The following is a 14164-nucleotide window of genomic DNA, read 5'->3' as shown; positions in this document are numbered from 1 at the left end:
GTTATCCTAATTGCAATACGCAATAAGTAATGGCTAAATATGTGAAAATATCATTCAGAGTCCTGAATTTAAAATGGTCTTTTACATCCTTATTACAAATACTTGTTTTGGTGCAGATCCTGTACAGAAAAACACCATGATCATCAAAAGATGTATTTTAAAAATTATAATGTCAATGATGTTTCAAAAATGATCCTTCTCTCTAATATAGCAAATGATATCTCAATTGCAATATCAGTCCAAATAATTGCAATCCTTTTATATTTTTTCAAAATCGTATAATCCTAGTATGTTACAACGTACTGTATGTTAAAAATACAAATTAAAGTATCCCAAAAATGTATAATAGGAATATTTTCGCATTTGCGAAATACTCTCTTTGTTTTCTTCTCTCCTGAAAGTGAGACGAAAAATCAAGTGCAGAGCTTGTCAGAATATAGTTAGCATAGCCTAGCTCAGCTCAAAGAGTGAAAACATGGGTAAAAAGCAAGTCACATTCTGTGCATGTTTGACAAACATCTTCAATACCTCCAAAGCTCTCTAGTTACTATATGTTTACCTAGTTTGTGCAGAAACAAAACAACAACTTATGAATAGCTATGTCTCGTTGGTGGTGGTGGCAAAGACCCCGGGCGCTGTACATATTGCAGCCCACATGACGATTAAGGGGTTCCTCCTTATTATTCTCTCGAAATAATGAATGAATGAGTAAATTAATAAAGGGTATGCAGGTGTAACCATATTAATTCCTATTTTATTCTGATGACATACCAGCCCTCATTTTGTCATGTCCTGTCTCCAGCTTTACACTCAGTTTCCAAAAATGTGGCTTAAATATTCTAAAGTTATTAAAAGCGTACGATATAATAACATTGTATTTCAGCCAAACGGCCACTTTTGCAGAACACTTCTGATTAGGAGCTCATTATGTTTTCCACGCTTAAGGAATCAAAAAAGAGATTACAAATACTCGGATTAACAGATGGCAATGTATAAAATAGTTTTTTTGGAATCAGAGAAGAGTGTGTCAAAAGATTTGAGCTTGATTACACATTGTGAGTCTTTAAAAAACAGTCTTTTTTGTGATCTTGACAACTAGCTGGTTACATCACCTGTGAGGAGGATATCTTTCCCAGCTTCATCCTTTGTTTGACAGCAGAAATGATATGAGATTCCTAATAAGTACTACTCGCCTGCTGGCGAAGGCTCTCAGGTACCAGATGGTGCTTCTTTTTTATTCTGTCTAACGTCTTCATCATGCCGTACTGATAGCAGGCTGCCAGCCCGTGCACAGCATTAGGATTCTATTCTATTATCTGTAATCCAACCAGGCAGAATAGGGTCTTTTGTGCCCTTATAGAAATGCTGATGTGTGTCCCTGCAGGCCCCGACGTTAACCATGGAAGGGGGCCGGCTGAAGCGCTCCCTGCAGCTGGTGCCTGGCAGGGACTTTGAGACGGTGCCAGAGCCGGTGTGGAGGGCACTCTACCATTGGTACGGTGCCAACCTCAGCCTGCCGCGACCGGTGAGTGCATACAGTTTGGAATACACACATACACACACACACACACACACACACACACACACACACACACACACACACACACACTCAACAGCTGATGGACCTCATTCAATGTGAGGCAGCACTGGTCAATAATAACATAACAGAGCTCTCAGACCTGTTGGAATATTACAAGTAGGGTCTGACTTTTTAAAGGGACCCTCATTAAGAGATTTTTGCCAGAAGTCAGGAACAGGAAGTCAGTCTATACACACAGAAGAAAGAATGCATACTGTTTTTTACTCATTTTTTTCTTTGTTTGGCTCAAATCACATGAAACATCATTTAATAACAGGTTACAAGTAGTTGTCCGATATGAGAACATGAATGTGTTTTATTTTGTGTTTAATCTTTTTTTTAGTAGTTACTTTCAGTTATAAATCAGAATATATTATTTCAGGTTGAAAACATTTTGTAACAGTGAATTTAAAATAAAATAACATCAAGAAAAGAAAAAGAGAAAAATATAAATAAAGTAAAGTAAAAATGTCCGATAAAATTAAAAAGAATACAAAATGTTACAGGAATGTGCTTTAAAAGATACAATAAAATATAATAAAGATATGTATATAAACATACGCTGCTAAAGTAAAACAAATCCTATTTAAAATAAAATAAAATAGTTTTAAACATATTGAGCTAAAGTGAGAATGTGCAATAAATAAAAGGTAATTATTGAAATATAAGCTGTTAAAGTAAACATTTCCTAATTTCCTAAGATAAAATAAAATACAATAAAAGTGCACACTGTACTACAATAAATAATGTGTATATTGCAATATATCGGCAATATATAAGTATTAATAGGTATAAATAATGAGTCCACGCTTTCAACAAATAAAGGCAACAATGTATCTTTTTTTAAAATCTATACTGAACCGATCTATAAGTAAACGTAGCCTTGATGACAAACCCATATTTTTCTAGACTGATCAAGCTGTTGTTTCCATGAATGAAAAGTATGAACGTTTCCCTCCACCCCTGCAGGTTATCCTGGAGAGCAAGACAGGCAATGCAGAGTTGGAGCTCTTTCCGCGCTACCTCCTCTTCCTCCGCCAGCAGCCGGCCACGCGCTCCCCCCAGTCCAACATCTGGGTCAACATGGGTATGACCAGCCTGCGAATGTTCCCACCGTATTTACCCCAACCAAGAGGTAACGTAAGCCTGCAGCAAGACCAGAGCAAGCCGTCGACAAATGCTTCATTGAGCCGCCCCGCATCCCCCTCCCCCTCCCCCTTTTTAATCCTCCCACAGTGGACTGATCCCGCCCGGGCAGGTCTCTGGAGTGGGCAGTGGAATGAACCAATGGCCCATGAAGGGGAAAGAATGCTGATCACTCTAAAAGTTGCATAATTCAAACGTTTTTCATCTTCACAGACCTCGCAATTCAGTTATTAGTTTCGACAACACTTGTTCTAGTGCTCTACACTCTGTATCATTAGAAATCAACAAATCATAGCAAGTTTAAGTCATTAAAAGGAAGATAATTGGAACATTCTAGGCCTTGAGAACAATGTTAGGCATATCTGTCTCTCTTATTTATATTTGGGCTTTGGAAAGACGATTATTATCAATTTTGAACACCTGAAAAATGACCAGAAACATACAATTTCTCTTTGTCTGATCACGTCACATCATTTTCAGGAGTCATTTATCATATCATTAGTTCAAACATTGTATTTCTCAACTGGTGTCTCCAATGTTTAAAACAAGTTTTAAAAAAGGTGTGTCAGATAGTACTCTTTATTCGATGAGTGAAGCTTGGTTTTTGCCACTTACACAGAAACATCATCTCACTTTTTTTTTTTTTTTAAATGTGTGCATGAAGTCGTCTGTTGTGGATATCACAATATAGCCACTACAGACGCTGTTCTCCTTCAAAAGAAAAGACGTTTTTGGGATGATTTATGAAACAGCAATGTGTGTAGTAGGGCTGCACAATCAAAATGTAACTGCAATATTAAAAACACTTTTTAAACATGTTTTCGTAACATAGTACCATCACTATGGAACACTCGCGCTTCTATTGGCTAGCACTCCAACACATTGTGCATGATAGGCTAAAGGGTGGGACACCTCTTAAGGGTTAACAAATCACAACAGAGCTGGCCTGCTTGCCAGTCAGAGCAGACTGGGCTCTGGTTTCAGACAGAGGGTGAAAAGAGGTGCTGCAGCACAGGCAGTGTGAGAAAAATAAAGAGGTTTCTGAACATTAAAGCATGGAGACATGTCGCAGGAGACGCACAGAAATGTACCTGAAAATTAGGATCATATGGCCTCTTTAAGATTACATATTTGTATGGTACACATCCTCTTAAAAGATCAAACCGTCATTTAATATGCTTTTCAATTTTAATGAAAATAAAAAAATGAATTCCCTCCAATATTGTAAATCATATCGCAATTGAAATATCAGTCAAAGTAAAGGCAAATAGCTTTTTGTTGTGCAGCCCTAGTGTGTGCTTGATTATGCAGACGTTATAACAGCAACATAATTGAGATTTGCGGCGTTAATTATTGTTTAGGATTTAGCTTGAATTAATTTTGAATGTAATTGAGGATTTCCTGTTCTTGAGGTTAACTCTAATGTCCCTTTGGTAAATGTAGTTGTATCATATCAAGTTATTTTATTGCAGTCTTTACCACTATAATCCTAATAATGTAAACTCATGCACGAACAAGCTTGATTTGACTCCAGTGTTTATCCCTTTGCATGATGTCTATGAAGATATACTGGATAAACTGAAAAGGCAGATGACAAAGCATGTAATGAAGAAGTGGCTCCTGGGTAATCAGGCATCCGCACTCAGAATGCGAGCGCTTTTTCAAATCAAGTCATCGTATCAGGTTTCAGTCCCCGGTGGAGCTCCGGCTTCCAGCGTGACTCATAATGTGTCTGAGCAGCGGCTTGTCATTGCTCGCCATTAAGGCCCTCTCTCAGGGATGTGGCTAAATATCTCAAATTGATCCAATCCTGCGTCGCATACAGCACAATGTCTGACTGACAACAGTAGAGCACTCAAAACAGGTGTTGAGGATTGTAAAGCAAATCTGTGAAGGTTGAAAACATAACACTCTAAAATCACTAGTTTATTAATCCTTTTGAATTCAATATCAGATATTTATGGAATAAACTGGACTGATATTGATTGGTTTCTCTTTGATTTGATCCCATCGGAGTCCACTAAATCCACTTAGATGATTGACCAATCAAGTCTGCGCTGATTGATTTAAAATAAAAAGCCCTTTCTTGCTGCTTCCTTACAACTAATCCTCAGTCGCCACAATGCTGTTGTTGGAATTGATCACTTGTTTGCATCTGTAAGCTTGTGCATTCACAATTTCAGTTGACTTTTTAATCACACAAGGATTTTAAAGTAACTGTTTAAGCTAAGAAGTATTAATATTAACACACCAATTACTCTGATTATGTTTTTGTGAATGTTCCTGTCGTTTTTTTGTGCGCCTTAGCAGGTAGCGTGCCCTCGCCCAACGCTCCTCTGAAGAGGATGCTGGCCTACACAGGCTGCTTCAGCCGCATGGGCACCATCAAAGACATCCACCTGTACCTGTCCCAGAGACTACGCATCAAGGAAGAGGACATGAGGCTCTGGCTCTACAACAGTGAGGTGGGCCAAAAAGCTTTCGCACTTAATTTCATACATTTGGATTTTAGGCAATATCAGATAATGGTCATCCAGTATAGTACAAATCAACCTATGGCACTTTTTATACACAGAAGATAAGCAAAAGGGCTTCAAAAACCCCAAAACAATAAACCAAAATACCAAAAACTAGGCTATCCCCTTCTTTTCCAGGTAATACACAGAGTTATACATTTGTAATTAAAAACACTGCAGTCATTTACACAAGACTGAATAAAATAAGATTAAATTTAAAGCCAAATTACAAATTTAATCTGGGAGGATGTTCTTTAATTGTGGCCCGTAATAATAAAAAGACGCCTTGCTGTAGGTCTTTGCTTTAACTTTGGCTATGATTAAAGGCCAGTACCAAAAGTCCTGAGGGTTCTAGAGGGCTTATAGGTTAAAGCTAATCTGATGCATAGCTAAGACCAAGACCATTACAATCTTATAGTATTTTAAAATCCATCCTGATCCGTTAATAATTCATAAGGATGAAGGTAGTGGATAATGTTGGCTGGATGGACACTAACTATGGACACTTTCTGTTGGTGCAAATGTATAATCAAATTACCTAAAATTGGTTTACAAATTATGAACCTGTTATTTGACACCATGAATACATTATACACAAGAAACCAAATGCCTGTCATATAAGGTCAGATATTTAAAGATTACTCAGCACAAGTCAAAAAAGTATCTGTATCATTCCTCAGATAGATTATAGTTAAATATATAATTTTAGACAAACACACTCCAGGCATATTGTGTGTATTGTGCTCCTTTTCTTTTTTCTTTTTAAACATCCTTTTTTTTAATTGAGATTGAATAAAGGAAGACCATAAAAAGTTAAAAATAAATACAAAAATGTATTTGGAGATATAAACCGGCTTTGGGGAGAAGGCGGGTCTTGTATTATTATCAATTGTGTATCCCCATCTTAAAAAGGGTCAACAAGCTAGTTTTAGATAATCAAAATGTCAGTTTTATGCTCACTCAATATAGGTTTTATCAAATTGCAACACAGCAAACCAGGGGACAGAAAAGTGAACTCATCTAACTCAAAGTGTGAAAGGAGCAGGGGGTTATTAGCAGATTTTATATTTAATAAGACCAAATCTGATGGTCCATTTAAAATGCAGTGAGCAGAATAGTAATAGTTCCATAGTCTGATGAATTAAAAGTGTGTTTCTCCTCTCCTTGTCCTGCAGAACTACCTCACACTCCTGGACGATGAAGACCACACACTTGAAAGCCTGAAGATTTATGACGAGCAGCAGCTAGTTATTGAAGGTTTGAAACATCTACCTGTTACATTTCCCGCCAAAAATATCTCCTCAGACTCATAATAGGGTTATAACAACACAAAATCTTATTGTGAATTGGTGTAATCTCTTTCTTTCCCTCCACAGTCAGGAACAAAGACATGAGCTGGCCTGAGGAAATGTCTTTCATTGCCAACAGTAGTAAGATGGACAGACACAAAGGTGAGCTGGAAGACACTGGAGGAGCTTATTGTGCTTTTGCAAGAACGAGAAATCAGTAGGTTAAGTCAAATACTCTGAATGGTGGATATTAACTGTAGTGCAATCAAAAAAATCCTATGAAGGGACTTCTTTCTCTTGCTGGACTGCATAGCATTTGTATCATTAGTTTCACAAATTGGGCTAATGATTTGCATTTGATTGACAGTTGCCTTTTATCCAAGGCCATTCCTCCTGAAACCACAAAAAGGATAACTAAACAGATAATGTAAGAGCAGCTAAAATAAAGAACGTTTAACACAGTTGCACTTGCTATCATACAGGACTGCAGTCTGTGGAAGTAAGCTACCTCCATTAACTTCAAAGATTGCCAAAAATGTACCTGTGCGATTGTTGGTTGGAAAAATAATAAATTCAAACCCAATATATGTTTATTCCTTAACAATTAACCAGTAAAGTTATTAGTATTTAACCTTATAGTTTTTATATAAATATTTATTTTTGAAGTCTATCCATCTCTTGGATATTTCCCACATTGTCCCGCACCTGGTCAACATAGTAGACAATATTGTCTCTGATTCGATCTAGCAACAAATATAACTTTATAGTATATAATATAAGGGTCATATCGTAGGTCAGTATAGAACGCTTGTAGCTTTTTGAGTATTTTTCTTGCTTGAATTCTAACTAGTATGTCCTTGTTTTCCCTCCCAGTTCCCACAGAGAAAGGAGCCACAGGCCTCAGTAACCTTGGCAACACCTGCTTCATGAACTCCAGTATCCAGTGTGTGAGCAACACCAAGCCTCTCACAGACTACTTCATCTCAGGGAGACACCTCTACGAGCTCAACAGGTAAGTGCAGCACTCTGGTATGAATGTTACCACCATGACCCTGAACCTATCAAACATAACTGGCTCCCGTTGGTGCGTTCACAGAACCAACCCCATCGGGATGCGAGGTCACATGGCCAAGTGTTACGGGGACCTGGTGATGGAGCTGTGGAGCGGCACTCAGAAGAACATCGCTCCGCTCAAACTCAGGGTAAACAGCTTCAGAAACATTTGAAAGACTTGTGAGACCACAATGCAAACTAAGAGATAAGGTGTAAGAAATGGAACTTAAACAGGGAGAAAGAAGAAATCTCCACTGAAAGAGAACTTTTATTTGTTTAATACCATATTTTGCCTATTTTCTTAGAAATAATTAGGTCTCAAAGCGCATAATAAATACAGTAAATAAACCATTTAATGTTATTTAAGATGGGTATTTATGTTTGCCATTATTTACTTTTTATTTGCAGTAGAAAAGTGTTATTAATTCTTGAGGAATTGTTAATTGATTGAGGAATTTATCGTTCATTTCGGGTTTGGCTTAGTTGAAAGGATGATCATTTTTGTCTCACTTCCGTACTTGTTAATTACATGTGATAGATTGTTTTGTTTGTTTATCTTCTTAATGTTTATGTGGCGATAGTGTGTGTATGTGTGTTTGTGTGTGGACCACTGGATAGCCAATGCTAATGCTAACAGGGATAAGGGGTACGTTTTGTATTCTTTTAGTGTAGTACAGTGGGGCAAAAAAGTATTTAGTCAGCCACCAATTGTGCAAGTTCTCCCGTTTAAAAAAATGAGAGAGGCCTGTAATTTTTATCATAGGTATACCTCAACTATGAGAGACAGAATGAGAAAAAAAATCCAGAAAATCACATTGTAGGATTTTTAAAGAATTTATTTTCAAATGATTGTGGAAAATAAGTATTTGGTCAATAACAAAAGTTCATCTCAATACTTTGTTATATACCCTTTGTTGGCAATGACAGAGGTCAAACGTTTTCTGTAAGTCTTCACAAGGTTTTCACACACTGTTGCTGGTATTTTGGCCCATTCCTCCATGCAGATCTCCTCTAAAGCAGTGATGTTTTTGGGCTGTCGCTGGGCAACACGGACTTTCAACTCCCTCCAAAGATTTTCTATGGGGTTGAGATCTGGAGACTGGCTAGGCCACTCCAGGACCTTGAAATGCTTCTTACGAAGCCACTCCTTCGTTGCCCTGGCGGTGTGTTTGGGATCATTGTCATGCTGAAAGACCCAGCCATGCTTCATCTTCAGTGCCCTTGCTGATGGAAGGAGGTTTTCACTCAAAATCTCACGATACATGGCCCCATTCACTCTTTCCTTTACACGGATCAGTCGTCCTGGTCCCTTTGCAGAAAAACAGCCCCAAAGCATGATGTTTCCACCCCCATGCTTCACAGTAGGTATGGTGTTCTTTGGATGCAACTCTGCATTCTTTCTCCTCCAAACACGACGAGTTGAGTTTTTACCAAAAAGTTCTATTTTGGTTTCATCTGACCATATGACATTCTCCCAATCCTCTTCTGGATCATCCAAATGCCCTCTAGCAAACTTCAGACGGGCCTGGACATGTACTGGCTTAAGCAGGGAGACACGTCTGGAACTGCAGGATTTAAGTCCCTGGCGGCGTAGTGTGTTACTGATGGTAGCCTCTGTTACTTTGGTCCCAGCTCTCTGCAGGTCATTCACTAGGTCCCCCCGTGTGGTTCTGGCATTTTTGCTCACCGTTCTTGTGATCATTTTGACCCCACGGGGTGAGATCTTGCGTGGAGCCCCAGATCGAGGGAGATTAGCAGTGGTCTTGTATGTCTTCCATTTTCTAATAATTGCTCCCACAGTTGATTTCTTCACACCAAGCTGCTTACCTATTGCAGATTCAGTTTTCCCAGCCTGGTGCAGGTCTACAATTTAGTCTCTGGTCTCCTTTGACAGCTCTTTGGTCTTGGCCATAGTGGAGTTTGGAGTATGACTGTTTGAGGTTGTGGACAGGTGTCTTTTATACTGATAACGAGTTCAAAAAGGTGCCATTAATACAGGTAACGAGTGGAGGACAGAGGAGCCTCTTAAAGAAGAAGTTACAGGTCTGTGAGAGCCAGAAATCTTGCTTGTTTGTAGGTGACCAAATACTTATTTTACCGAGGAATTTACCAATTAATTCTTTAAAAATCCTACAATGTGATTTCCTGGATTTTTTTTTCTCATTCTGTCTCTCATAGTTGAGGTATACCTATGATAAAAATTACAGGCCTCTCTCATCTTTTTAAATGGGAGAACTTGCACAATTGGTGGCTGACTAAATACTTTTTTGCCCCACTGTATCTGTTTGATTTAAACTAAGGTGGCCTTCTGGGTCTGGTCAGGTTATTTGTTTCCCTTCTCATTCCTGCAGTTTTTAAGGAAGTACTCAGATTTTATACTTAAGAAAAAGCCGCGATACTAAATTGTAAAATACTCTGTTATATGTAAAAGTCCTGCATTAAAATTCTTACTTAAGCAAAAGAGCAAAAGTATTGACATGTCAATATACTTCAAATACCAAAAGTAAAAAAGTATTTGTTATGCGTTAAAGCCCTTCTAAGAATCCTAAAAATGAATAATGATTATCGATTCATTAATGTTGTCATCACAGCTGCTAAAAGTGGAGCTAATTTAAATTACATTGTGTACTGCAGCTAAATATCTTACAAACTACAATTCTTTGCCAATGTTCATTTGTAAGTGTGAGTAAAAAGTGCAATATTAGCTTCTAAAATGTAGTTGAGTAGAAGTATACAGTAGCATTTAATTAAAATACTAAAGTAAAGTACAAAGACCTCAATATTTTACTTGAGTATGATATGCTACTTGCTGCTGGAGCTATTTTACAAATTGTCTTTGAAATGCTTTGAAGGGTTCTGTTGGAATACACTTTGTGTTGTCATTACTTCCTCCCCAGTGGACAATAGCAAAGTACGCCCCGCGCTTTAACGGCTTCCAGCAGCAGGACTCCCAGGAGCTGCTCGCCTTCCTGCTGGATGGTCTCCATGAAGATCTCAACAGAGTCCATGAGAAACCCTACGTGGAGCTGAAGGACAGCGACGGCCGGCCAGACTGGGAGGTGGCCTCTGAGGTCAGAGACACTGCTGAACACTCCACAGATTAAATGAATACTACTCGTGTGACTGTATGGTAATGGTTATAGACGGTTGTATATCTACATAGAAATAAGGAAAGAAACACATCCATAGCAGTCAAAAGCTTCCGTTACAATGGGTATAATCGTAAAGAAAGGCATGTGTTAAAAGATAATCACAGAGGAGTGGAAGGTGCAATATAGAGTCAAAATGAGAAAAGGTATTCCTTTAAAAATACCCCAGCAATATCTTAAATTAGCTAAATTTGAATGAATTACAGTTAAAATAACTAAATCATCACACTAACCGTAATTCATTTATTTTTATATATTTTGTATGGAGCTAAATCTGGGCTAAAGGTTCAAGTTCACGGGAGTATTGTGTATAGAAATATACACAATACTGTTGCTTTTACATTTTATTTAACTAGAATGACTTTGCACTCTCACATAATGTAACTATTGTTTCAGTATATTTATATTTTTCTAATGGATGGTAATATTCTACATAGTTATGTACCGGTATACAGTATCTCACATAAGTGAGTACACCCCTCACATTTTTGTAAATATTTGTATTATCTTTTCATTGGACAACACTGAAGATATGACATTTTGATACAATGTAAAGTAGTCAGTGTACAGCTTGTATAACACTGTGCCCTCAAAATAACTCAACACACAGCCATTAATGTCTAAACCGCTGGCAACAAAAGTGAGTACACCCCTCAGTGAAAATTGCCAAATTGTGCCCAATAAGCCATTTTCCCTCCCCGGTGTCATGTGACTCGTTAGTGTTACAAGGTCTCAGGTGTGAATGGGGAGCAGGTGTGTTAAATTTGGTGTTATCGCTCTCATACTCTCTCATACTGGTCACTGGAAATTCAACATGGCACCTCATGGCAAAGAACTCTCTGAGGATCTGAAAGAAAGAACTGTTGCTCTACATAAAGATGGCCTAGGCTATAAGAAGATTGCCAACACCCTGAAACTGAGCTGCAGCACAGTGGCCAAGACCATACAGCGATTTAGAAGGACAGGTTCCACTCAGAACAGGCCTCGCCATGGTCGACCAAAGAGGTTGAGTGTACGTGCTCAGCGTCATATCCAGAGGTTGTCTCTTGAAAATAGACGTATGACTTGCTGCAGAGGTAAAGGGGTGGGGGGTCAGTCTGTCAGTGCTCAGACCATACGCCGCACACTGTATCAAATTGGTCTGCATGGCTGTCGTACCAGAAAGAAGCCTCTTCTAAAGATGATGCACAAGAAAGCCCGCAAACAGTTTGCTGAAGGCAAGCAGACTAAGGACATGGATTACTGGAACCATGTCCTGTGGTCTGATGAGACCAAGATAAACTTATTTGGTTCAGATGGTGTCAAGCGTGTGTTGCCGTGACCAGGTGAGGAGTACGAAGACAAGTGTGTCTTGCCTACAGTCAATGGTGGTGGGAGTGTCATGGTTTGGGGCTGCATGAGTGCTGCTGGCTGTGGGGAGCTACAGTTCATTGAGGGAACCATGAATGCCAACATGTACTGTTAGATACAGAAGCAGAGCATGATCCCCCCCTTCAGAAACTTGGCTGCAGGGCAGTATTTCAACATGATAACGACCCCAAACACACCTCCAAGATGACCACTGCCTTGCTAAAGAAACTGAGGTTAAAGGTGATGGACTGGCCAAGCATGTCTCCAGACCTAAACCCTATTGAGCAGCTGTGGGGCATCATCAAACGGAAGGTGGAGGAGCGCAAGGTCTCTAACATCCTACAGCTCCGAGATGTCGTCATGGAGGAGTGGAAGAGGATTCCAGTGGCAACCTGTGAAGCTCTAGTGAACTCTATGCCCAAAAGAGTTAAGGCAGTTCTGGAAAATAATGGTTTTCCACACAAAATATTGACACTTTTGGCACAATTTGGCCATTTTCACTTAGGGGTGTACTCACTTTTGTTGCCAGTGGTTTTAACATTAATGGCTGTGTGTTGAGTTATTTTGAGGGCACAGCAAATTGACACTGTTATACAAGCTGTACACTGACTACTTTACATTGTATCAAAGTGTCATACCTTGAGTGTTGTCCCATGAAAAGATATAATAAAATATTTACAAAAATGTGAAGGGTGTACTCACTTATGTGAGGTACCGTATATATATTTATATACGTATATATGTTGACATGTTTATATATACTGTTGAGGGCTTTTCTAGAATAATATAGTATGAAAGTGCTAACGTCACTTCTGGCCCAAATAACTGTCCCACCCACTTTGCGGCGCAAAACCAACACTTTACAGACATCAAACCCCTATTTCATCGGAGTTCTGTAAAAACAAACCTGTCTCTGCCGTCTGACGCACTATTTGACAAGATTTTCATATTTTTTGAGTAATTATACCATTTTTGAAGAACAGAAATATTGTTTTCTGGCATCACTTTAAAACATTTCGGTGAGAGGTCATAGCGCCCCTGTTACCCGGTTTAAACAAAACCCTGCTGTTTATATTGATTTTCTTTTTTATTTGTTTTTTAACTAATGTGCAAGCCTTGTTTTCCATGCTGTTGTGATTTTAAAAATATATTAAAATACAGTACGTATACATAAATACAGTAAAAGCTCTAAGTTGGCACAACTGGCTGGGGCACTTGCACCGTACACCGGCGACCCGGGTTCTATTCCCGACCCGAGGTCCTTTCCGGATCCCACCCCGACTCTCTCCCACTTTGCTATCACTCTCCACTGTCCTATCCAATTAAAGGCAAAAAACCCCCCAAAAATATCAACAAAAAAAAAAGTGTCAGAGCGGTGGTCTGGGCTCTGAACTGCATTAGTCATTGTAGCTTGGATTGGTTGCGCGCACCTCACATGTCATCATCGCATCATTCAATCATCATTGTAGAGTCTCGCTATAAGAATACAAGGAGGCCTCGTGTCTCTTTTTGTCCGTGAGTTTATTCACTTCCGAGACAGGTTACTGTCGTCCGTAACCACGCCAAAACAACAAAGAATAACGTTAATTATCACACACACATATACCGTTAGCTCTCCCATAGCATTCCCCTGTCTCTCTCTCTCTAGGAACCTCCCTTCCCCTCACCCAGTGGCGTTTTTATATGTACAAAACTGGCGGGGCACGAACAACTTAGATTTATAAAGGCTTTTTGTACCTTAATACATGGAGTAAAGAGCGCTATCACCAAGCAAAACTTAACAATAACAACAACCGTGATGCCTCAGCATGAAAACATCAGACTGTAGGAAAACACACACACTCGTCACCGTGGTTACAATAGCAATCAATCCATCGATACATAAACTATACTATCGCTCACCAAAGCTCCAGTAGATGGTCAACTTCTTTCATTTTCTGTTTGTATTATTTAGCGCTGGTGATGTAGTCTAAGCCCTCTCCTCTCCTCTGCATTACTACACTTTTCGCACACACACTTACAGCCAATCAGCTCTGACTTATGAGATGATGTTTCAGGGGGGCTGCGAGCGCTTTGCTCCAC

The 14164-nt window shown here is 39.1% G+C and overlaps 1 protein-coding gene across 1 annotated transcript in view; it reads left to right on the top strand.

Moving 5' to 3' along the window:
- Positions 1-14164, top strand: part of usp32 (ubiquitin specific peptidase 32) — a 56741-nt gene that overhangs the window by 31467 nt on the left and 11110 nt on the right. Inside the window, 8 exon segments of the mRNA XM_063906614.1 lie at positions 1385-1525; positions 2549-2714; positions 5033-5190; positions 6417-6498; positions 6618-6692; positions 7404-7542; positions 7627-7732; positions 10481-10654. Coding sequence (XP_063762684.1) covers positions 1385-1525; positions 2549-2714; positions 5033-5190; positions 6417-6498; positions 6618-6692; positions 7404-7542; positions 7627-7732; positions 10481-10654 — 1041 coding nt within the window.

This window comes from Eleginops maclovinus, chromosome 18 (assembly GCF_036324505.1).
Source record: "Eleginops maclovinus isolate JMC-PN-2008 ecotype Puerto Natales chromosome 18, JC_Emac_rtc_rv5, whole genome shotgun sequence".
In the NCBI taxonomy this organism is placed as follows: Eukaryota; Metazoa; Chordata; class Actinopteri; order Perciformes; family Eleginopidae; genus Eleginops; species Eleginops maclovinus.
This window is presented reverse-complemented; position numbering and strand designations above follow the sequence as displayed.